Source organism: Callorhinchus milii, unplaced genomic scaffold, assembly GCF_018977255.1.
Source record: "Callorhinchus milii isolate IMCB2004 unplaced genomic scaffold, IMCB_Cmil_1.0 Scaffold4, whole genome shotgun sequence".
Taxonomy (NCBI): Eukaryota; Metazoa; Chordata; class Chondrichthyes; order Chimaeriformes; family Callorhinchidae; genus Callorhinchus; species Callorhinchus milii.
Window position 1 is genome coordinate 75809151 of NW_024704745.1, and position 26692 is coordinate 75835842.

The following is a 26692-nucleotide window of genomic DNA, read 5'->3' on the forward strand; positions in this document are numbered from 1 at the left end:
AGCAAACTGCAAATGCCAGTGTCTTTATTGTATTAAAGTCCATATCATTAGTACCCGCCTCCTAATCCATTGATTGTAAGTTAACAACAACAACAAGAATAAAATTACATTTATAAAGCGCCTTCGGCAGAACACCCCAAGGCACTGAACAGTCAGGGATCAGGATCGAGTGTAGGTGGGGGAGGATATAAGCACAATGCAAAATGCCAGCGGGGGGATAAAAGGAAGGCAGAGAAGTAGGAGGGCAGCTGAAGGCACTGTCAAAAAGGAGAGTCATGAAGGAGGCAAGGGAGGGAGCAAGGCAAAGGGATTGTGGGATGGAGTTCCAAAGGGTGGGGGCAGAGAGGCTGAAAGCCCGGCCGCCGATGGTAGGGTGGGTCGGGTGGGAGACATGGAGCAGGCCAGAGCCTGCTGAACAGAGGGAGTGGACGGTTGATAGGGGGTCAGCAGCTCAGAGAGGTAGGAGGGGGCAGATGTAAGCACACTGCAAAATGCCAGCGTCTTTATTTTATTAAAGTCCACGTCATAAGTACCCGCCTCCTAATCCGTCGATTGTATATTAACTGTTTCTTTTATTGGATTATCCTCTTCCCCTATGTCAAGCTCTACCTTCTGTTATTCAGGCTATTAGTCATTCAACAAGACCGATACAACCCTTATGAAACATGCATTGAGTTTATCTGTGGCATTGTTTGGTTAAAATATTACACCTACATACTCATATCTCAATTCACTTTACAGTATATTTTGTGAATCGCTTTGAGATGTCTCATTGACATGATAAGGCGCAATATGAAATGCAAGGATTATTATTATTATTATCCTGTGAGTGATATTTCCACGTGAACAGGAGCTTTGACTTTGAGTCTGTGGTGTTCTGTTGCCATCACATTTTGTTGCATTTTACGGCTCAATAGTTCAACGAGTTGCAGTATTTCAGGGCGCTATAATAATACTACTAATAATTCTTGCATTTGATATAGCGCTTTTCATGTTTTCTAGACGTCTCAAAGCGCTTCACAGAATATACTGTAAAGTATATTTGTGGGCAAATATACTATGTATTGCAATATAGTTTGGAAATCATCTGAGAACCAAATTGTTTTCACAACCTCAAGGAGTTAGGTTATCCAATTAGTTAGGATAACAAGGGTCCGAAATACTGATTATCCAGGGTCTTGGGACATCATCTCGACATGAAAGGCGCTATACAAATGTAATTTTGTGGTTGGTGTTTCCCTGTACAGTGGCCCTATCACTTCTCTGAGGCAAGAACTGAATACAGTATTCCACCTGTGGCCTAATCAGAGCACTGGAGAGCTTGATCATGATTCCATTACTTCTATTAGAATAAGATACATTACCAACTGGGAGCTAGACAGACCAAGATGCCTTCACAACAACAAATTACATTTACACAGCGCCTTTCACATTGGAAGGACATCCGAAGGCACTGGACAGTCAGGGATTTGGACCCGAACTGCAGGGTGGAGGGTAGGGAGAGTGACCGAAGGCGCGATCGAAGAGGGGGGTCTCGAGACATGCCTTGGAGGAGGCAAGGGAAGGAGCAAGGCAAAGATCATAAGATCAGTTAGAATGAAGCAGGCTCTTCTGTCTATTTGATCTTGTTCTTCCAGAACACCGACCCCACCCTCTTCGCACCAAAGCATCAAACTGTGTTTTAAACAAGTCCAGTGTCCTGCCCTCAACCATCTGTTGTGGGAAACTTTTCCAATTGATATATCATCTCTGGGTTATAAAAAAACTGTCCTGAGATTGGTCTGAAATTGCAATTCTAAACTTGTGTCTCTTGTTCTATTGTCTTGGAATGATATTTGTTTGCCCACAAAATACACACTCTAGAGTATATTCCATGAAGCACTTTGAGATGTCTCAATGACGTGATAAGGCGCTATATCAAAAGCAAGGATTATTAGGATTATTATTGGTGCATCCTAAAGAATTGTTCTCGGTTCACTTTTCAAGCCCATTTCAATTCTTTATACCCTCTTCTAACGCCTGACATTTTGAGGGTGGTTCTAAAATCTGTTATTTCCATTAAGACAGCAATGTGAGATTTGCAAGAAGTGGATCACATAGATAAACATAGAAACTACTTGTGGAGTCCTGTAGCTCAGTGGTTAGAGCACTCGCTTTGCAAGTGAGAGACCTGAATTCAATTCCAGGCAGAGGGCGAAACCTTGGCCAAGTTTCCTTACTCCACACACCTAATAATAATCTCTCCAAAACCAAAAACAATAATAAATTAGTCATTTTCAATCTACGACTGTTTGTGGGACACTGCTGTGCGCAATTGGCTGCCGCGTTCGCCCACAAATATACAGTCAATTCACTTTACAGTATATTCTGTGAAGCGCTTTGGGACGTCCTCCCGACGTGAAAAGCGCTATGTCAAATGCAAGGATTATTATTATAATTACAGTAAGGAAACAGGCTATTCAGCCCAACCAGTCAGTCCTTGTGTTTACACTCCACGTGAATCTCCACCGTCTCCTTACTTCCTCCCATGCCCTTCTATTCCCTTCTCCCCCATGTTTATATATATATATATATAGTTTCCTTTTTTATTTTCTTTATAACATTCAAATGAATTCAATTCAAATTCTGAATTCCAATGTTCTGAACAACTTGTGTTCTTCTATTTGGCAGGGCGTGGAAGCTGGCTTTTCTGGAAGCTAAGTCTAACCCGGTAAGGAACTTCTAATATTTAGAGATTTTTGTTTTCTTTAAACGAATGCTGTTTTCTCAGAACATACTCAATGCTATTTCCTATGCTAGTCCCATAGCGTAGTGGTTAGTACGCTCGCCTCACAAGCGAGAGGACCCGGGTTCTGGGCAGGGCAAAACCTTAGGCAAGTGTCCATACTCCACACGCCTCTGTTTACCTAGCAGTAAATAGGAATATGGTTCTTAATCAATTGGCAGATCACTTTCTGGAAGTAAACATTCCTCAAAAAAATTTGGTGGGTCAATCCATGACTGTTTATGGCACACTGCTGTGTTTCACTCACAAACACACGCAGTCAACTCACTTTACAATATATTCTGTGAAGTGTTTGAGATGTCTTGAAGATTAATCTATATCAAATTTGCTATATCAAATGCAAGGATTATTATATTCCATTCACTTACGACTGACACATCTAAAATTCCACAAATGTGAATGAAAAGCTGCCTAGAAATTCTGAACTAATAAAGGATGAAAAATGTTCTAAGTAAAAGCATGATGAACTCAACATACCAGCACACAAGGTGAAATGAGGAACTGAAAAAGGTTTTAAAACGGAACTCGAGCAGCTTGCCTTATTACTTGTATATTCACAAAATTGCCCTACCTGGCGGGCAGGAGTTTGACCTTTGTGAAGTCCAACCCAGAGTCCATCCAACTTACCCCTTCCCTTGGAATACTGGGTTGTTGCTCCATTGGAATATGTGCTCTAATGAAGTTCTACCCAGTGAAAATCTAACCTAGTCTTATCCTGTGGACCACTTTGTCTTAAAACGCTGCAGAATATTGCTTTCAGGTTTAGACTGAAATTAAGAATTTGCCACAATTCAGTCCAAGCCTAATGGTTTAAGACAAATTGGTCTAACAGGCTAAAAACAGGTGGAATTGCAAAGCTCGTTGGGTGTGGTGGGGTGGTGGTGTTGCAGAGGGGAGAGGGGGGGGAATCCAAATCAGAATGCGGTGGAAGTTTGGGCAATTTAATTATTTGATTGGAAAACTGCTTTATACGCGAACTGAGATTTGAAACGCTCCAAGAACTTGCTGTTGATCTATGTGCAATCAGTTTGTGACAGGCCAGCAAGGCTCCTTGTCATCACAAGGGCTCTGTGTTTTGACGATTGGTGAAAGGAGCATTGTGTTTGTTATGTGTGTTCCATAGAGCATTTATCAGAATAGGCTGCCACAGCTGAAAGGGTCCAGTTTAATACAGGGGTCTAACAGGATTTGTGTTGTAGTGAAAAATAATAATAAAAAATCCTTGCGTTTGATATAGAGCCTCATCAAACCGTTGAGACAACTCCGAACACTTCATAGGATATATTGTAAAGTGAATTGACTGAGTATTTTGTTGACGAAACGCGACAGGCAATTGCGTTCAGCAGCGTCCCACAAACAGCCGTGGTTTGAGTGACCACATTCTTTTTTAGAGGGATTATTGTGCCCAGAAAGAGATCTGCTAATCGTCTAACAACCAGGTCCTACTTACTGTTAGGTAAACAAAGCCATGTGGAGTAAGGATACTCGCCTAGGGTTTCATGCCCCGCCCAGGACTCAATCCCAGATCTTCTCGCTTGTGAGGCGAGCGCACTAACCGCTATGCTACCGGATTCCGATATAGCGGCTTTCACATCGGGAGGACTTCTCAAAGCATTTCACAGGATTTACTGTAAAGTGCAGGACTCTGTGAATTGTAGGTGAACACAGCAGCCAATCTGCTCCCCGCAATATCCCACAAACAGCCATGGAGTGAATGACCAATTTGTATTTGAAAGATTGTTGGCCAACACACTGGGGGAAACTCCCTTCTCTTTTTGAATAGTACCACGGGATCTTTAACATCCACCTGAACAGGCAGATGGGACTTTGGTTTAAATCTCAGGATGCTGCCTTCAACATGCAGCATGCCAGGGCACTACATTTGAGTATGAGCCAAGACCACATGAGTTAAAAGTTTCAATGTAGGGTTTGAATCTACAACCTTCTTTCTGACTCAGAGATTTGAGATTGCTACCAACTGAGCCAAGATGACCCCTGACACCCTCGTTTATAAGAATAAGAACAGTTAGGGGTAGATTTTAGGCAAACATTAGAAAGGTTCTGACTCAGAGGCGAAAGTGCTACCAAAGTGCCACCAACTGAGCCAGGCTGACACCAAAAAGTGGTTGTTGTATTTTTTGGTGGTTTTGCTGATTTTAGTCATGTTGAAAGGAAATCGTAAAAAGGAAGTTGAAGGAACTCTTTTCCATGAATGAATTTAATTCCCATTGACTATTGTTCACGTTAGTTATTTTCATATATTTATGTTGGCACAAACTGAAGTGATTTCAGGAAGAAAGGGAAATCCAAAGCACAGTAACTTCAGGATCAGTACTATCTGTACTTCCTACGTTCTGTGGGTATTATTGAAGTGCTTGGCAGTCAAACTGCAATTGCGGCTTGACTCTGTTGGTAGTATTCTCGCCTGTGGGTCAGAAGGTTGTGAGTTCATGTTCCATCTCGGGACTTCAAGCTCACAGTCTGACTTGACATTCCAGGTAATGGTGGAGCAATGCTCCACTGTGACGGGTGTCCGTTCAGGTGGATGTCGAAGGATTCTATTGCACTATTTGAAAAGAGAATGAATTTTTCTTGCTGTTCTGCCCATAATCCACATGTGATAAGGGTCTCTGAACATTGTACATTAGCAGGGTTGGCTGCCGAGCAAGGAAGGAGGAGGAGAGGGAGGTGACCGTAGGCCTGGTCGAAGATATAGTGAAAGGGAAAAAAGAGATTAATATTAATCTTCCGATATAGTGACATTTACAGGACTTTTCAAAACACTTCACAGGAAACACTGTAAAGTGCAGCGACTGTATTTTGTAGGCAAACATGGCAACCAATTTCACGCAGCGAACTTTCCACAAACAGCCATGACTAATTTTATTGAGGGGATTGTTAACGAGGACACCGAGAGAAATTCCCTCCTGGTTTCAAATAGTGCAACGGGGTCTTTAATGTCCAGGCAGATGGGACCTTGGTTTAATGTCTCACCCGAAGGAGTATCAGTCTAGACTATGCAAGGCCAAAGTCCCAGGATGGAGTTTCAACACACAGCCTTCTGACTGTGAGTGCATTGCATTTATACAGCAACCTTCATGTAGCATAATGTCTCAGACTGCTTCACAGTGACAACAACAACAACAAATAACATTTATATAGCACCTTTCACATCAGGAGAACATCCCAAGGCTCCGCACAGTCAGGGATCTGCACCCGAGCTGGTGGTTGGGATCAGGAGGGGTGGAGGGCGGGGAGGGACAGAGTCACACTGAGCAAAGGGGAAAGGGGTGGGTACCTGGTGCGGTCGTAGAGTTGGTATTAAGGTGGGATTTAAAGACCGATAGAGACAGGTCAAAGCTGATGGATAGAGGCTCTGGCAGAGGCAATAACCTCCTCAAACATTTCTTATAGTTGCACTGAGGCAGCCAAGTACTGCTCATGATTATGTAAGAGTCATTCCCTTTCTTTCCTCTTGTGTGATTTGGGAGGCGATCGAACGATAGCAAACAATCACAAGGTTCTGCGGAGCTCAACTGAACAACAAAGGGAAAATAATTCACAGCCCTGTGACTTGGACTCAGCCCTCCCTTCCCACTACATCACTTCTTGCTATTGTTAAAGAAAATTGGAAATTAGGTCTGGGCTTGCTCTGCTGGCTTGTTACAGTTTAATTGGCTTTTGGTTGTGGAAAAGGACTTGTATGTGTATGGAATAAATTCTCGCCGCTTTGCAGGGGATAGTGAGAGATTCTTAATTATTCTCCACTGGAAGAAAGCTGCTGTGGCTGCTCTTATCTTCGAAACAGTCGGGCTAAAATTAAAACATGTTTACGATGAATGAATTAAAGGGATCCAGCCCTTTTCGGACTCTTCGCATGTCGCTGTGCTCCGACAGCATGTGGAGCAATAACAGCTTGCATTTATATAGCGCCCTTCTCACGGGTAGTGTCTTGCAGCATTTAACAATGGTGGAGTCTGAACGAGGATAATTCACTTCCATCATAGCTCCTACCTGAAACATTAAGCTATTTTCCTCTTTCAGGGCAATGATTGACTTTAGGAGTGGCCTCCTGACCTTTTTACACTCTTGCAATCTGCTGCTCAGTGACGCTGATGAGAGGAGTCCTCTTTCCCTCACCTCATTAAAGGTCCGTCTCTAGACCTACCTATTTGACCGCACTTTCGGTCATCCTTCCCCCTCCCTACCCTTCTTGGCTCCCAACTCCAGCTCAGGTGCCCAGCCAGGACTGTTAAGGACTTTGAGACATGCTCCCAATTTGAAAGGCACTGTATGTATGTAAATTGGCATTTGTATTGTATTGTCCTGAAATCCTCAGTGATTTTCACAAAGTACAAGCAATATTGTGAAGTTTCTTCTGCGGCTATACCTGACGTGAGCTCAGCTTTCAATTCATCTTGGAAGACTGAGCTGTGGATCATGGGGTGGGATTGCAGATGTCTGAACAGGAAGGTCACGTGGGCTTGAGGATGTCCTTCAGCCTGGTCTCAGCTGGATGAACGGCAACCTTGAGGATGTAGGATTTTAGGTTGCAGGTTGATAATATGACTTTGATGAATCGTCCAAGTGTAGGAAGCATACTTCCCTGGGGCCTCCTTCATTGAAGCGCAGACAGTTAAGATTCTGAAAGGTTTGTGAGGATATATGGTGAAACTGGTGAATCGGAAATAAGAAGATGTCAACTCCTGAATCTAATAACAATAATAATTATTGTTATAACGATGACTAATAATAGTAATAACATAGTTTGCCTGTATATACAGTAGTGCTTTTCACGCAGGGGAAAAAAAAAGAATTTGAAGTGTCTTACATGCTATAATAGATTAGAAACAAAGTGAATGTTGTCAGGAGTTTGAGCTCATTCGGTCTAAAATGACATTCCAGAGCATTGTTGGAGGTGCTGTTTTTCAGATTAAATGTTAATCCAAGGTCCCGTCTGCCTGTTTAGGTGGACGTCAAATACCCCATGGCAGTACTGGAAAAGAGAAAGGAATTTCTCACAATGTCTTGGTTGAGAATCCCCCAAATAAAAAAAATATTGGTCGATTAATTTCATGGCTGTTTCAGGGTCGTTTCTGTGGGCAAATTGGCTGCTGCATTCACCTACAAAATAAACAGACACTACACTTCACAGTAAAATCTTGTGAAGCACTTTGAAACGTCTCGACGACAAGATAAAGCATTATTCCAAATTATATAGGACAAGCTGTACCCGTTGCTGTACTCCTCTGGGAGGACTCTTGTTGGGAGCACTCATGTTGGGAGGATTCATGTTGGGAGGACTCCAGTGGGAGGACTCTTGTTGGGAGGACCGTGTTGGAGTCCATACATGTGTGATGACTTTGTTTAGGCCACAATAGGAGATCTCTGAAAAAAATTGCCCATGACCGTCCGCCATGCAAGACCTTTCTGATGAGGTATAAATCATGTCTTTACATCAATCGGTTATTGTATTATTGGCAGACAGACACACAGATATTTTGCCTTTATTAGTATATAGTTATATAGACAAATCTAATTGATTACTACGTTAAGCAAAAAGGGGAAAGTTAGAAGAAATTGGTTTTCAAGAAGGTTTATTCGGGTGTGGCACACATTGCAACAAACAAGTGGCTCCTGAAACCATGTAAAAATTAAATGAAGGATTGAAGATGTGGGGAAATGATGATCTGCTAACACCATACTGACCTCTCCACTCAGCGGGCTCCGGCCTGCTCCATGCCCCCCATCGGCGGTCGGGCCTTCAGCCATTCTGTCCCCAACTTTCGGAACTCCATCCCACAGTCCCATCATCTCGTCCCCTCCTTTACCTCCTCCAAGGCCTATCCCAAGACCCTCCTCTTCGACCGCTCCTTCGATCACCCTCATACCTCTAACCTCCTGATCTCAACCCCCCAGCTCAGGTGCAAACCCCTGACTGTCCAGCACCTTGGGACGTACTCTCGTTGTAAAAGGCGCTATGCAAATGTAATTTGTTGTTATTGTTGTAGCACATTCACAGGCACAATGGGCTGAATGTGCTGGAATTTCTTTGATTCTAATGGCTGCTTCAATTGCGTGATTGACATTACACTTCTGCATTAGTTTGTCATTTTATTGTAACCTGGTCCAATTGTTACTTACAGGGTTGCTGAACGATGGCTGTTAGGAAAATGGAATACCCAGAGTTGCTTAAGTTAATTGAATCTAATAATTGAGTTAATTTGTGATTTAGTTCACTGGTGGTATCATTCAGCGCTGTGTTAATCTATATCTGATTGCGAGAATGGCAATGAGACTACTCAATTTACCTCCACTGTCTGGTTGTAATTGGATGATAAAAATGCAGAAATTACAAATATCTGGCATACAACATTTAACCTGCAAACCACTGTAAATTGATTCCAGTAATTATCCTAAGTAGAGTTGCCTGGTTAGTATCAAAAACCACATCATTTTCCCCAACAGCTTGAATAAGAAGGCTTTTTGGAAGATGTAGTTAGTTGCATAAATTATGACATTTGTATTGGGACCTACATACTGTGTCACATGCGTTATCTACGTGTCTAAATATAAAGAATGTTGGTTTCTACTCTGTATCTGTACTTGCTTCCAAAGACTTGTGGTTAATGATTTCATGGCAAAAAGTAGTCTTACAACGGTGCCTGTGTGTATCCTCAATCGGATCAGCTTTAATGTTTTCAGTTTTTTCATAGCAAGAATAGAGCTACAGACAGACATTAATTAACACTGCTGTTGTGTACACAAGTGTGATAGTTGGGGTCAATGAAGTGGTCCACTCAAATATTTAGCCCATCTAATTCTCCCATGTTGTAAACTCGCCTACAAAATACACAGTCAATCCACTTTACAATCTATTCTCTGAAGCGCTTTGAGGCGTCTCAGCAACATGATAAGGCTCTATATCAAATGCAAGGATTATTTTTATTATTGTCCCTTCTCTCACCCTTCCAAACGGAGGCCATTCTCAACAGTGCAATCAACAAACTTGTGTCTTCAGCATTCAGGATGTAGCATTGACTCACTTTTTAGTAATCAAAAAATCCCAAATCCCACTAACCAGCATTTGAACACTGAGGTACGTAAACTCTGCTTAAAATCTAAAATCAAATTTATCAAAGTAAAATCCTGTGAAGCGCTTTGAGACTTTTCTACAACGTCACAAGACGTGATAGCAATAGCAAAGATTATTATTATTATCTAAATAATTTGACCCACTGTAAAAGAAGATCCACACCATTAGTGCAACCAAGAATAATAATAGCAAAACACAAAATACTGCAGATGCTGGAATCTGAAACAAAAACAGAGAGAGCTGGTAAAACTCAGCAGGTCAGGCAGCATCTATAGAGAAAGGAAAGTGAGTCAACGTTTCCGGTCCATGACCCTTCATCAGAACACAACACACAATTCTGACGAAGGGTCATGGACTCGAAACGTTGACTCACTTTCCTTTCTCTATAGATGCTGCCTGACCTGCTGAGTTTTCCCAGCTCTCCCAATAACAATAATAATAGTCCTTGCATTTGATATAGTGCCTTACCACGTCAATGAGTCGTCTGAAAGCGATTCACAAAATATACTGCAAAGAAAATTGACTGTGTATTTTCTGGGTGAAACGCGGCAGCCAATTGCGCACAGCAGTGTCCCACAAACAGCCGTGGATTGAGCATCCAAATTTTGTTTTGAGGAATTATTACCCCCAGAAAGCAATCTGCCAATTGACTAACAACCAGGTTCCTACTTACTGCTGGGTAAACAGAGAGATGTGGAGTAAGGAAACTTGCCCAAGGTTTAGCCCTGCCCAGGAATCAAACCTGGTCCTCTCGCTTGCGAGGTGAGTGCTCTACTACAGGACTCCACAATGTGTTGGTGACGCCTCTGAGTCTGAAGGCTGTGGGTTCAAGCTCTGCATCAGGACGTGAACTTGTATTAATCTAGGCTGACATTGGAATGCAATGCTGGGGGTTTGCTGCATTGTTGAAGGTGTCATCCTTCTGGCGAGAACTTAAACTGAGATGTTTGTCTGTTTAGGTGGACATTAAAGATCTCATGGCACTATTCAAAGTGAGAAGTGAGATTTCTCTGGAGTCCTGGCCAACAAACCCCCAAATAAAATTGGTCACTCACTTTATGGGCTGTTTGTGGGTAATTGCTGTGCACAAATTAACTGCTGTGTTTGTCTACAAAATAGACAGTCACTACACGTTACAGGAAATCCTGTGAAGTGCTTTGGGTCATCCTCCCGATGTGATAGGAGATGTTGGTGGGGGGATGAGGACAACGTTTGTGGTTCACTTACACCCTCCTGCTCGTGAATCCAAACAAATTATAAATAGGTGGAGTTTAACAGGTGGAGTGCTGTAGCTGAGTGATTAGAATACGAGCCTTGCAAGCGAGAGACCTGAGTTCAAAACCCAGCAGGTCACGGCAAAACCTTGGGCAAGTTTCCTTACTCCACACAGAGCCTAATAATAACCCCTCCAAAACAAAACAATAATAAATTGGTCATTTTCAGTCCACGACTGTTTGTGGGACACTGCTGTGAGCAATTGGCTGCCGCGTTCGCCCACAAAATATATAGTCAATTCACTTTACAGCATATTCTGTGCAGCGCTTTGAGATGTCAAGAAGACGTGAAAAGCGCTATATCAAAAGCAAGGATTATTATTATTATTAACAGGAAAACAGTGAAACCAACCCACCCTCCCTGTAATTTACATACTCTCCTCCCCCCCCACACGACCCCTCTCCAAATCTCTGAAATGCCTTCGCCTTGCTTCCTCCCTTTCCTCCTTCAAGGCCGGTCTCAAAACCTTTCTCTTTGACCGAGCCTTCAGCTCCCCTCTCGACTCTCTTCCCCCTCCTCGCTCCCTCCCTTCCCTCCCCTCACCCTGACCATTTCCCCCCTCCTCGCTCCTTCCCTCCCCTCACCCTGACCATTTCCCCCTCCTCGCTCCCTCCCCTCCCTCACCCTGACCATTTCCCCCCTGCTCGGGTCATGACCCAACTGTGCAGCGCCTTGGGACGTCCTCCTGACGTGAAAGGCGCTTTATAAATGGAATCTTGTTGTTGTTGTAATCTCTGTTGCTCTGCTTATTCCATTTGTGGTTTTGGAATAATTTGGAACAAGTTGGATAATCAGTTGTGGTGGATATTTACAGGCACTCTGGCTTTGTGATATATATGAGCACATTCAGTTCTTGAAAACACTTTACCAGATAGACATCTAAGGCCTGCAGTCCAACCAGTTACATAAATTAATTGTCTTGCAAAATGCATTATTAAGTATTTTCATCCGTTCATTGAAGGGACATGTAATTAATTAACGCTGAAAATAAATCACGGTGCAGATGCCTTTCCTGGGCTGTTATCCACTTCCTGGATTTTCCAATAAATCTCTCATCTTTCATCTTCAGCCCCCGAAAATGTGTGCACGGCTAAACTTTAATAGCAGTGATAAACCGGGTTGAATAACGACCTAAGTCAGCTAATAAATAACAAAGGGGAGATAACCGAAAATTATCTCTCGTTTTCGTTGTTTTATGGACATCCTCCCCACTTTATCGGAAGCAAATCAAATTTAATACCAGGCGTGAATGAAGAGGAAATGTTTCCAATGCGCTGGTGTGTGTATCGAGCATCAGGAGAATGGGGAAATCAAGCATCTGTGACCGTCTTGTGAGAGAGCTGCTGTGTATTGCACGAGAACTGCTGAATTAGAATATTTTAACATTGCTAAGACATTACAACATAAGAATTTGCTCGGCGAAAGAAGACCAAGGTCCTTCCAGTTCTCGTCCACCATTCTGGCAGTCGCATGACATGTTGTGTCCCAAACTATATATTTTATCCTGAGATATTATTTCCTAACAGAAATCTATCTAATTTGTTCTGGAATGAATCAACACTTTCTGCTTCTATCTCCCTAGGAAGCCTGTTCTATACATTTACTGCTCGCTCACAGAAGTAGTGTTTCTGCAGATTCGTTCTGAATTTCATAGAATTATAGAATAATAGAATTGTACAGGACAGAAGGAGGCCATTCGGCCCACCGTGTCTGTGCCGGGCTCTTTGAAAAGAGCTATCCAAATCAATCCCACTCCTCCGCGCTCTCCCCATAGCCCTGCAAACTTGTCCTCCCCAAATAATTATCTGCAATAATTTAGCTCCCTTCAATTGTTTCTGAATCAGTTGGGGCAAAGAGTTTTTCCCCATAACAGCTCTCTTCCCTCCCCTCCCCCTCCCCATTGAAAAATAAGTGTAAGTGAATGCACAGTCATTCAGTAAAACCCTTTGAGAATGCTTGAAGACCTGATAAGACGCTATATCAAATGCAAGGATTATTATTATTAAGTACTGCTGTCAGTAGGTTGATGCATCCCTCAGTCTTGAACGATCGAAAACATACCTAAAGTACGAGATGCAAGTGGGGGGGCGGGGAAGTCAATTTTATGATGCGTAATTAACACTTAGAATCTGCTTAGGCGGCAACATGATTAATCATTAATAACTAACGTCGTTAATCATTGACTGGCTTTGAATCGGAACATCTCCCTCTTTTATCCCCTCCCCCCTCCCCAACCCCACTCACCCCCTTCTCCCTCCCTTCCCCGCAGGCACATAGGTTTATTCCACCATTGCGAATACCAAGATAAGAGACACTTTACATTGACCCCTGGAGGGAGTGTGAGATTGCTGCTTCACAGACAGCGCTAAGCCAGTACTCTATTTTTAGCTGCACAAATCCGCTGTTCCCCGCAATGTCGGAAAGCGTGGAAGTCTGCAATGTGCCAGAGCCAGAGGGAAGCTGTTATGAAACGTTACATTTTTTTTTTACACCCCAACTACATGCGCTGGGCAAAGCCAGGCTTTCAGCCACCACGCCGCTGTGCTCTGGCACTGCGTTCCCAAACCACTTGGCCTTGCTGCTTCTTTCCCTGCCCCAAAATCACATTGACCTTGCCTTTGGTCAACGTACTATAATAATAATCCTTGCATATTTGATATAACGCTTTAACATATCGTTCAGATGTCTCAAAACGCTTCACAGAATTCACTGCAAAGTGAATTGACTATATTTGGCAGCCATTTGCGCACAGCAGTGTCCCACAAACATTTGTGGATTGAGTGACCCAATTTTTTTTAAAAGCTCTTATTTTCACCGTAATATTTGTCAAGCGCTTTTTTCTTTTTACATGAAATATAGAAATCGACAGCACAGCCCATACCCACCCCATACAAGCTTACCCTCGTACACGCATTCATAATATCCAGGCTTGACTACGCAAACTCCCTGCTTGTCAGCCTCCCCAACTCCTCCCTCCATAGGCTGCAGATCATCCAGAACTCTGCAGCCCATGGCCTGTCCCATATCAGGCTCCATGACCGTATTACCACCCCCCACCCTGGCCCGATTCCACTGGCTTCCCATCACAAAGAGGATACAGTTCAAGATCCTGGTCCTCACCTTCAAAGCTCTCCATGGCCTTGCTCCCCCTATCTCTGCGACCTTCTAAACCCCTACCATCCTGCTCACTCCCTCTGCTCAACGGGCTCTGGCCTCACCTCACCCGCCCCACCATTGGTGGGAGAGCCTTCAGCCACTCTACCCCCAACCTCTGGAATTCCATCCTCCAATTACTCCGCCTCACCCCCTCCTTAGCCTCCTTCAAGTCCCGCCTCAAGACCCTCCTCTTCGACCGTGCCATCGACCACCCCCCTTCCCCTCCCTCCCTTGCCCCCCCCCGACCCCAGCTCAGGTCTCCGTCCAGCTCTTTGGGTCATCCTCCCGATACAAATCGCTATACAAATGTAATCTTGTTGTTGTTGTTGTTTCACTTTGAAAGGTGCTTACATAAATGAAAGTCGACTATTATGGTCTTATTTTGCGGTTGTCGTTAATAATAATAATCATCCTTGCATTCGATATAGCTCCTTATCACATCTTCGAGACGTCTCAAAGCACTTCACAGAATATACTGTAAAGTGAATTGACCGTATATTTTGTGGGCAATACGTGGCAGCGAATTACATACAGCAGTGTCCCACAAACAGTCGTGGACTGCGTGACCAAATTATTATTTATTGATAGTTAAGAGCTTAGTTAGATCACATTAGAATTTATGTAGAGTTGTCATGTCAGCCTGGCTCAGTTGGCAGCACTTTCATCTCTTCAGGCAGAATGTTGAGGGTTCAAATTTAACATTATTCCTGTGTCAGGAATTTGAGTACCCAGTTCAGGTCAACACTCCAGTGTAGTGCTGATGGGAGGAGCCTCCAAAGTCACTTTACAGTAAATCCTTGAATAACAACAACAACGTACATTTATATAGCTCTCCCGTCACACAGGGTAGAATCTTGGAGTGGTTAACAGTGATGGAATTGATGCCAAGCCGGGGAAATGTTTTGCAATCTGATGGCTTTGAGATGTCCTAATGAAGTGGTCAGATGCTGTATTAAATGAGAGGATTATTCTCAAAGCACTTCAGAGAATATACGGTAAAGTGCAGTGATTGCATGTTTTACAGGCGAAGGAAAGATATAAATTGGATTGATTGATGATCGGTTGATCAATCGATTGACTAAAATGTTGTTTAAGATGAGGAACTCAGCTGTAAAGAAAGACTTGAGAAGATGGGATTTTTTCAATAGAACTCAGAAAGTTGAGGAGGAACTTGGATGGATGTCTGCAAAATGACAAAAGGTTGTGGCAAAAGCAAATAGTAATAGGTTAAATCCACGGGTTGGCAAGTTAGAGGCACAAATTTAACATAATTTAACATAATCACAAAAGAATTATCGCAATCACTCTCTGTGTTAGGATTGAACATCTTTACACAGAGAGTAATTAAGTGCTCTGAAGGGTGCTATGTAAATGCAAGCTCTTGTTGTGGTGGTGCTGGTTGCAACATGGAATCCCTTAAAGGGGGGTGTAGTGAGCAAGCAGGAGACTGGAATGAGATCGGGGTGGCTCATGCATAACCTTATACTATTTACTTCTGCCACAACCCTTCAGAATTTTGTACATCTCCAATCATGACTCAAAGGCAAGAGTCTGAACCATGTGAACAAACTACCTGACTCGATAAAGGACAACCCTTCGTTTGGATGCTCACGTTTCCTTTCTTTCCCCAACACCTATTTTGTTCCGAATAAAAATCCACCTGCCTCTCCTCGGCTCATTGAATCTGATGATTTTACAAATGTGTCGCGTTTCAAGCCTTTCAACCAGATTCCATTTCATTTAAAAAGTGCTGTGAAAAAAAGGACTTTTCAAGTGGTTCAAGGTCTGAACAGTTATACTCAGTATCCACAATTCTACATATGTTTAGCTCAATGGCACCTCTGTGATTTGTTGATTTCAGGCGGGGAGCTAGAATTGACTCGAGGGTAGTGGTTATAGCACTCGCCTCGCAAGCGAGTGACAATTATTGCTTCAGTCCCTCCAATTATCACTTCTCTAATTGTAAATAAAGAGCAGACTCGCAGAGCATGCACATAGATTTACAGAAACCGGATACAGATCTGGTGAGGGACTGGACATGTGTGATTGTTTTGTAAGAACTTATACAATTTATTAAAAGCAGTCAGGACTTTGGGCCTCGTTAGATCATTGGAGCGGAAAAAATAGGGAGAAAATTACAATGAAATAATAATCCTTGCATTTGATATAACGCCTTATCATGTCTTCAAAACATCTCAAAGCGCTTCACAGAATATATTGTAAAGTCTATATTTTGTGGACGAAACGCGGCAGCCAAATGCATGGATGCTATTCTGTAACAGGAATGAAGATGATTTAGCTTCTCGCTGAAGTCAGTCTTAAAGAACTGCAGACAATCAGCTTCTAAATGAAACCCGATTTTAAACATTTACCATAATTTTGAGTGACTCCCAGACTTTCAATGGCACAAAGTGACCTAACTGACCAAGTTGCAGGGATGTTTCATTTAAAATCCGCGAGCTCAACTCAGCATAGACGGGACGTGATTAAGAGCGATATTTTCAATTATTTTTGACTTGACTCCGCCAGGCCTTCCAGTAATCATTTCAGATGGGAGAATTAATTTAATTAGGTACGATTTTAAGTGTGTCAGGTAAAGTTGTATAGGAGTTTGCGTGTAGAGTGTAATTTACCCATCCTCTTTGACTCCAGCGGTGGTCTCTAATTAAATCATCCCGATGAATAATTTATAAATCAGTTCTGCTGTTGTAACATGATTCCTGAAGGTAATGTACAAAATATCACATAAATTCTTAATTTCACACAACTTCAATATTGATGTTTTTGCATATTCATTTCTTTCCTCCTCTCGCTGTGTACAGAATTTAAAACTTTGTTGGGTGGGAGCACGCCAATCCTGACATCTCACCTGATAATTGTTACAATACAATATAAATTTACATTTATACAGCGCCTTTCGTGGAATTATAGAATTTTGCCAGCACTGAAGGAGACCATTGTGTCTGTGCCAACTCTTTGAAAGAGCTACCAACTATTCCCACTCTCCTACTCTTACCCCATAGCCCCGCAATATTTTGGGGGAGGACATCGCAAGGCAAGTAAACAATCATGGCTTGGCACCCGAGCTGGAGGGAGGACTGGGAGGAGAGGCGGGAGAGAGTGTAAGGATGACCTAAGTCGCGGTCAAACAGTGCCCCTCTCTCACATCATTCAAGGCATGTTTTGAGACTTCATAGAATCATAGTGTTATACAGCACAGAAGGAGGCCATTCGGCCCATTGTGTCTGTGCCGGCTCTTTGAAAAGAGCTATCCAATTCAATCTCACTCCCCCGCTATCTCCCCCATAGTCCTGCAAACTTGTCCTCCCCAAATAATTATCTACTTGAAGAAGGTGAGGGAGGGAGAGCGTCGAAGGGACTCCAGGAAGCACGTTCTGAGAGTGGGGGCAGACAGGCTGAAAGCCGATAGTGGGGGATATGAAGCAGGCAAGTGTTGGCTGAGCAAAGAGAGAGGCCGAGTGTGTACAGTTTGAGGAGAATGCAGGAATAGGGTGGGGCAAGGCTGTGGGAAGATCTAAAGGTGAGAACGAGGATGTCCTGGGTGATGGGGAGCCAAGGAAGGTACAATCAATTGATGCAGTGACCAATAAAATAGAAGGATTGTTATTATCTTATGATACTCAGTGATGGGCAGCATTAATAAACTGTTGATTCTGATGAACTAACCTGTTCCCACTGTGTCTAAGTGAGTGTCCATCAGCAATGTTCAACCAATGTGTAACAACGTCAAAATACAAAAATTGTTCAATAATTTTTCCCCTCAATTTTTGCTAGAATTAAAATACTCATCCTTTGCATGTTGAGATTTTGCATAAATGTTACTGGAATTGTAAAGGTGTGGATCTTGTTCAATGTTGGTCAGCCGGAAACCCATCATAGAATCGTACAGCACAAAAAGAGGCCATTCGGCCCATCGAGTCTGCGCCAGCTCTTAAGCATCATCACGCTTAAGAGTATCTGAACCAAACATGTCACCTACACATGGTAATCTCCGGGTTTGTAATGGAATCTGGACTCTCTCCCCAGAGGGATGCAACTTGCTGATTTAATTTCGAGGAGTGTTAGGCACAGGTTGACAAGAGTCTGGCTCAGGAACCAGACTACCAAGACTGTCACAGAGGGTTGACTCGATTCTGACATTCCATTGCCAACCACATCACCTTGGAACCAGTTCAGGTCCAAGGAAACACAGCTTAACCTCCGCTCACTCCCCCCAACTCCCCAAGGAGGATAGTCAGTCGCTAGTAATTTGACATCTGACAAACACAGCCCTCCCTAAGTGAATGGTAGTTACCAACAACTCCCTGCAAACTTCCTGGGGGGGGGGCAACACAGCTCAGCATGAAATGCGTGAGAGTTTTACCGCCAACTTCCTGCCCACAGCTCGGACACACGTCCCTTCCCATTGAACGTCAGTTACGCCAGTTGGAGGTGCGGAGGTTACGCAGCGGCTGCTTGCCTCTCTGCAGGCCAGTCAGGGTGGATTCCAGGTGCTGGATGTACGAGCATGTGTTCACGAACCCAGACTCCAGGTAACACGTTCCACCAGCTGTCGCCTCAAGCCTCAGAGTTTCCTAATTAGCTATCTGGTGGGCATCGGCCTTCAGTGTGGTGCAAGGACCTTTCCAAGCTGACTCGTTCACTACACTTTAAGCTAAGTAGAAACTTGTCAAAGAAAGAGGCCGGAAAACATTCATTTGGATTTGAAAGGGCTGCGATGGCAAAAATGACCTGATGTAGTTAATGCAGTGCACTCTTTCTGTAATCTTTATTTCAAACAGACAAGACACTTTCTGAGTCGAAAGGTTGCTGGCGTTGGATGCATTTTGAGGTCTTCTGTTGCAAACTCCGTCATGTGGTGTCCTGTAGCTCAGTAGTTAGTGGAGAGTTCGAATCCCGGCTGGGCAAAACCTTAGGCAAGTTTCCTTACTCCACACACCTCTGTTTACTTAGCTGAAAGTGGAACTGATTCCATGACTGTTTGTGGAACACTGCTGTGTGCAATTGGCTGCCGTGATTTGTCCACAAAATACACGATCAATTCATTTTGCAGCACTCTGAGACGTCTCGAAGACGTGATAAGGGGCTACATCGAATGCAAGGAATATTATTATGCCTGTCCGAGTACAAGGCAAGCATAGGTTCATTGCACATCCTTTCCATGAAGATTGTGCCTTTTAAAGTGACTGACTGGAATAGTAGCTGGCGTAAGAGATGCAAATCCAGTCGTGGTGAAACTGAATGCAGATGTGTCTTATTTTCCAGCTGTTTTGATCTATATGATTCAAATGACAGAATTTTTTTTATTTGTTCTCAATGCATCTCTGTGCCTTTCTTTGTCTGGGAATCCAGTCACGTGCCTGAAGACTGCAGGCAGCTGTTCCTATAGCAACAAGACGTCGTTGGATGGGCGTATTCTTTTCTCACGGGCTCAAGCTCTATGAGGTCTGTTGGGAATCACCATCAGCTCCCAGCGTAGGAGTCCTATAGTGTTGTGGTTAGAGCACTCACCTCGCAAGCGAGTGGACCTGGGTTCGATTCCCAGGTGGGGCGAAGAAACCTTAGGCAAGTTCTCTTACTCCACACACCTCTGAGTACCGAACAGTAAGTAGGAACCCGGTTGTTAGTCGATTGGTGGATCGCTATCCAGGAGTAATATTCCTCCTACTCCCATCCCCCCCCCCCCCACCAAAAAGAATTTGTTCACTCAATCCACCACTGTTTGTAGGACACTGCAGTGCGTAATTGGCTGTCACATTTCATCCACAAAATAGTCAATTCACTTTACAATATATTCTGCAAAGCGCTTTGAGACGTCTCAACATAAGGCACTATATCAAATGCAAGGATTATTATTGTTGCATAGTATCTTATCAGCAATTATCACACATGACGTGGAAACTATTGAAAGGGAAGTAAATGTTTTTGCATTTACAAATTGAAGGGAAATTATTTTTATTTTAAAAACTATTTATTTATTTTGAAGGGATTGTTAACCCCCGGAAAAGCGATCCGCCAATTAACAACCAGGTTCCTACTTACTGCTCGGTAAACAGAGGCCTGCGGAGTAAGGAAACTTGCCTAATGTTTCACCCTGTCCGAGAATTGAACCCAGGTCCTCTCGCTTGCGATACACTACTCCAGTTTTGATAGTTTTGCTTAGTTTCTTCATTCCTCCTCAATGTTTTCATCTAATGTCACCTGCAGCTGGGAGGGAGGGGCAGGTGTAGGCTTGCAGTTGCTTTTCCCTTCCACAGGCGCTTCAACCTCAAACTGACGGTTTGTAAAGAGAGCATCTTAAGTGATTTGTAGGTGCTAATTGTAGGTGAATCTTTCAAATACAGCAAAGATTTTCACAAGATCACAAGACCCTCCACCCATCTGATCTCATCCTTCCAGAACCCCCACCCTGCCGTCCTCACGTCACAGCATCAAGTTGCCTTTTTAAATGAGTCCCAGTGTCCTGGCCTCAACCACCCTTCCTGGCAACATGTTCCAATCGCTAATTACCCTCTGGATAAAAGAAAACATTCCAGTGTCTGTCCTGAAATTGTAACCTCCTTCATGGGGCATCTGCTTTGATGTGATCCCCAAGCCTTGCCCCTCGCCAGCCTGCACCTAAGACTCTCCGGAATTAGGTAAGCAGGATGCGTTCCAAAAAGGGAGAGAGTTTTCATTGCATTCCAAGACACAGATATTTCCATGTGTAGGTGGGATGCATGGAGCTCTCAGTCTGGTTTGGATACTCTTAAGCTGTGGTGATGGGTGTCTGTATGTGTCAGACACCTGGCTGACCAAAAAAAAAATGTTTGTTTAGGTTTTGAATGACCTCTAATGCCTCATATGTGGTTCTTCTTTTAAAAGGTCCTCATGTATGATCCCGCTGATGAATCTTATCAGACTGTTCCACCGGATGCTTATCACAATGTGTACGTTACCCCAGGCTATTATGACTTTCCTTGGTCAGGTCAGTACAACATGATCACAAGCCTTCACACTACCCGTCCATCATATCAACATGTTACCTGTAATCATAAGACAGAATTGGCCCTCTGATATCCGGCCCAAGTTGCCACACCTTATGTATAAGCCCAGACAACAACAACAACAACAAATGTATGTAGTACCTTTCATGTTGGAAGGTTGTCCCAAGGCGCTGGACAGTTATGGGTGCTGGGGGTTAGTACAGATAATGGTTTTCTGTCTTTGGAAATAAAATTTTATTAAATTTTTAATGCACCTTATCACAGTTTTCTATTTTACGACCAGTTTTATTCGGTGAGTTAACAGTCTATATTTCTCACATTCTCCTAAACTGTTGCAGTACATACCTCGAGCAAGGAGGACAGTCCAGAATCATAGAATCCTACAGCACAGAAGGAGGCCATTCGGCCCATCGTACCTGCACCAGCTCTTTGAAAGAGCTACCCAACTAGTCCTACTCCCCCGCTCTTTCCTCATAGCCTTGGAATGTTTTTCTTTTCAAACTAAATATCCAATCAGTCGATATTTGGAATTTATATAGTCTGAGCTGACATTCCAATGCAGTGCTGGGGGTTTGCTGCATTGCTGGAGGTGAAGTCGTTTGAATGAGACCTTAAAAACCAAAGTGCTGTTTGCTTGTACATAAGTACTTGTGTGAAGCTTGAATGGGTTACTCGGAAGAATGACTGAGACCATGAATCTGGACTCATTTACTTCCTGCTATCTGTCCTAAAATAGCCCTATGCCCTCTTGTCCTGCTGCATTGTACAGAGGGAACGATTCACCCTGGGTTTCATTTCCCTGTTTCTTCATAGTGCAACATATCACACCCTTCTATGCTGCTCTATTCAAGGTGGACCCGTAACCCAACTCTCTTAAACTCGAAATCACATCAGCAAGGACCACTAGCGGAGATTCTGAACTGTTTCCTGTGACGCTTTATGCTGATAATTAATTGTTGTTCTTCCTCAGTGCCCAGGACCAGCCGTGTATTTGCTCACTATGATCCATATCACAACACAGGAAATCAGATTGCACTGGGAATGCTTGCTGGAGTTGCAACATGTGCTGCCCTGCGTACCCTCATCTGGATGCCGTGCTGGTTCTAGTTCATCACCGTGCTACTGAGACAATAATTACAACAACAGCTTGCATTTACATAGCCCATCTCACCCAGGGTAGCATCCCAGAGCGCTTGACAGAGGCAGAGCACGATGCTGAGCGACGGGAGGGCAAATAATGATAATAATATTAATGATAATAATAACAATGATATTAACAACAGTACAGGGTTATTGTGCTCCATTCAAGTTATTCACCTTTGGTCATCTTCCCACCACCTCCCTCTTGCCCTCCACCCCTCTTAACTCCAGCTCGGAGCCTGGGTGCAAACCCTTTACTGTCCAGCCGACGTGAAAGGAGCTACACAAATGCAATTTGTTGTTGTTGTTCTGAGCACACACTGAGGTTTAAAAAGTGCTCCAGAAGAACGCTGTTCTTGTACTGTTGTCTCCGGTGTGTGTCAGTGTGCGTTGTGTCATTTAGAAGCTCAAAAGTTTTTTTCAAACACTTTATGAAATAAACTTCAGTGTCACAAGAGCCACTGCAATAGCAAACAAATGCTGTCAGAGGCGGAATAAACACAAGACTAGTTAATAAATAGTTCTTGTACAGGGTGACCGAAAAGTTGTGATACCATTACAATGTCTAATAACTCTTAAAGAAATGATGATAATTTTCATTTTGGATCATAGCGTAGTTGGCACAACTTTTTGGTCATCCTGTATTTGATACAGCACCTTTCATGTCGAGAGGACATCTCCAACCGCTTCACAGGATATACTGTAATACTAATAAAACATTTTAAGCATAATTCATTTGGTACAGCAATTTCATGTTGAGAGCTTCACAGGATATACTGTAAAGTGTAGTAACTGTGTGTTTTGTAGACAAACCGATCAGTAACATGTGTGGCGAGTGAACATAAGAGCTCCAGTGATCATGCGAGAGTTCATTTGATGCCGTACTGAAAGCTGAGACCCAAAATAATAATTCAGAGGTGAATCATTTTAGGAGAACAGATTTTGCAGATATGAGAAGAGAGCTCTGTGGTGGTTTGGTTTAAGCGGGAAGCTGAACTAGAGAAAGAAAATCCCACCAATAACGGAATTATTTTTAAGATGTTTACAAGCAAAGTAGAAAGAAAGTGTATTCCAACAAAAGAAAAAGTAGCAAACGCAAGACCTGAATGCCTGAAAAAGCAATTTAAAAGCCAAGGAGAGATATTTTGAAATATGAAAGGAGACAGAAAGTATTGAGGATCGGGAATCATAGAGAAGCCAGTTCAGCTTTGAACTAAAAGTTCATTAGAGGAAGTTAGAGGGCAGTAGAGCAATGTGGAATGTGAAACTTTTATCTAAGATAAAACTTCAGGCATACACGAGGGAGAAAGGAATAGAGGGGTATAGATGAGAGAAGATTGCGTACAATTATACGGAAACCGTCCATTCAGTCCAACTAGTGTGTGACGGTATTTATACTTCACATGAGCCTTCATTTCCTGTTCCCCTCATCTATACCCCTACATTCCTTTTTCCTTCATTTATACTTCAGATTTCTTTTCACAAATAAACTCTGGATTAAGTCATTCCGATTCGAGAATCTTTAATGCACATAGACATCAGTGGAGTTTGGGTTATTGATACAGTGACAGAATGAAATACCTAGAAGGCAACTAGACCAAACACAATCAATTCCTAATCCATGCATTTGGTAGTGCTTTATCATGTCAGAAGGGCGTCTCAAAGTTGTTTCACAGGATTTACAGTGAAATGGAGTGACTTGTGTATTTGTAGGCAAACATGGCAGCCCAATTGCGCACAGAAATGTCCCACAAACAGCAGTTAAACAAATTACCAATTTTATTTGGGGGATTGTTGGCCAGGACATCAGGAGAAACTCCCTTCTCTTTACAAATAGTGCCATGGGTTTGTTAACATCCACCTGAACAGGCAGACGAGACCTCAGCTCAATGTCTCATCAAAAGAACGGCACCTCAATTGACAATGCACCATACCCCCAGCACTGCATTGGAGTGTCATCTTAAATCTTGCGAGATCAAGTCCTGACGTGGAATTTGAACCTACAACCATCTGACTCAGATGCGAGAGTGAGCCAGGCTACCTCTGAGCGAGACTGACAAGCAGCTGATAAACCCTGGGATCCTCAAGGTAATGTGAGCAGAAATACGTGAAGCTTTGGTTAATGCAGATCCACAATCACTGATCTAGACTAAGTATCACTCAATGCTATCCTGTTGTTTTTCAAGAATTGAGGTCCTGTTACTATAGAATATAGCTTCAAATCAATGGGGATGGGGTGGGTGGCGAAGAGACAAATGACTGAAAAGAAGGAGCAGAGGTATGCATAGTGTGGATATAATAATAATAATGCTTGCATTTGATATAGCACCTTATCACGACATTGAGACATCTCAAAGCTCTTCACAGAATATACTGTAAAGTGAATTGACTGTGTATTTTGTGGGCGAAACACAGAAGCCAATTGCGCACAGCAGCGTCCCACAAACAGTCGTGGATTGAGTGACCAAGTTATTTTTTTAAGGGATTATTACCCACAGAAAGCCATCCGCCAATCAACTAACAACCAGGTTCCTTCTTACTGCGAGTTAAACGGATGTGGGGGTAAGGAAACTTGCCCAACATTTTGCCCCGCCCAGGAGGTGAGTGCTCGAGCCACTACTCTACAAGACTCCAAGTGGGTGTTTACGCTCCGTAGAAGAATGGGCCTTGTAGCTGGATGCCATTTTCTCATTCCAAGCTTCCTATACAGTCCCTTGTCCCCAGAGTGATATCAGAATGGAATTGCTTTGACCTTTGATGTCGCCATGCAGATAATACCATCTAAAGTACTGAACTGCTGCAGTATTCAATAACAGATCAGCCGAAGGTTAAAATAAAGCTAAATTATTACAGTAATTCTCTTGCAGTAAATGCCTTAATGGGTTATCATGTAAGTTCCATAGATGATGGAAAATTACAAAGCTGATGGGGATGCAGCAGATTAATGAGTGAGGGCAAAGCGATGGAACACACTGGTGCAGTCTCGCATTCTTCCAGGTTTACAATTGTACAATTATAGATGTCAAACAAACAGTATTTTATTAACGTCTGCTGAAATGCGCAGATTTACTTGAAGAGTTTCAAAGGACAAGACTGCAAGGGTCCGTGTGTATTATTGCTTGGCCGATTCAAGTCATCTGGAGTTGTTGGTACAGACCTGAGATTTAAGTAGGCTGCTGCTTGGATTTGCTCAGTTTGTGACATCTCGTCATGTAGGATTATTCCTCATGCATTATGAATGCAACTCTGGCCTTTCATTGTAATTCATCATAATTACGGTTGCAAAACCATTTTAGCTTTAACATGCAAGAAGCCCCTCTAACAGCATGTTATTTACACTGTGATAGAAATTGGTCACGCAACTGAAATTAGTTTTTTTTAATCAGCCAGGTGGGTGTCTGACACATGATGAAACCCATCACCGTGCTTAAGAGTATCCAAACCAACTGAGAATTCCACGCATCCCACCTACACATGGAAGAAGATTAGGCAAGAGCCAAGGTTTGGGGACCCAAGAGTGTGTGTTGGGGTACCAGCTGGAGCTTAACCGGCCAAAACTACATAGCTTGCCATTAATATTGCTGCCTGGCAAGCTTTCCCACTTCTTGTCCAGCAAGGACCACCCTACTCGTTAGGGCTTTGGCTTGCAAGGTTAACAGGAACCGAGTAGGAAGAATCTCTGCCCCCAAGTGAAATAATATTGTGGAGTCCTGTAGCTCAGTGGTTAGAGCACTCGCTTTGCAAGTGAGAGACCTGAGTTCAATTCCAGGCAGAGGGTGAAACCTTGGGCAAGTTTCCTTACTCCACACAGAGCCTAATAATAATCCCTCCGAAACAAAACAATAATAAATTGGTCATTTTTAATCTACGACTGTTTGTGGGACATTGCTGTGCGCAATTGGCCGCCGCGTTCGCCCACAAATATACAGTCAATTCACTTTACAGTGTGTTCTGTGAAGCGCTTTGGGACGTCCTCCCGACGTGAAAAGCGCTATATCAAATGCAAGGATTATTATTATTATAATATTGTGTTCTTGGATAAATATTACATGAATAATAAAGAAATATTGCATTGTTTCTGGAGTGTAGTTTTCTTTTTAAAATCGTTTCACAGAAACCTACAGCTCTGTAATTACAGCATCATTCTGGAATGGTTACTTTGGAGTCCAGTTGTTGGTTAAGTACCATTATAAATTATAAATCCCTTCCAAAAAAAAACTAAAATAAATAAAT

General features: G+C 43.0%; 1 protein-coding gene across 1 annotated transcript in view; it reads left to right on the forward strand.

The window, feature by feature from the left end:
- plekhb1 (pleckstrin homology domain containing B1) overlaps positions 1 to 22480 on the forward strand; it is a 55367-nt gene extending 32887 nt beyond the window's left edge. Inside the window, exons 5-7 of the mRNA XM_007891187.2 lie at positions 2671 to 2710; positions 21198 to 21300; positions 22290 to 22480. Of these exons, the coding sequence (XP_007889378.1) occupies positions 2671 to 2710; positions 21198 to 21300; positions 22290 to 22426 (280 nt within the window). The 3' untranslated portion in view covers positions 22427 to 22480. The remainder of the gene's footprint in view (positions 1 to 2670; positions 2711 to 21197; positions 21301 to 22289) is intronic.
- The last annotated feature ends 4212 nt before the right edge of the window (positions 22481 to 26692 follow it).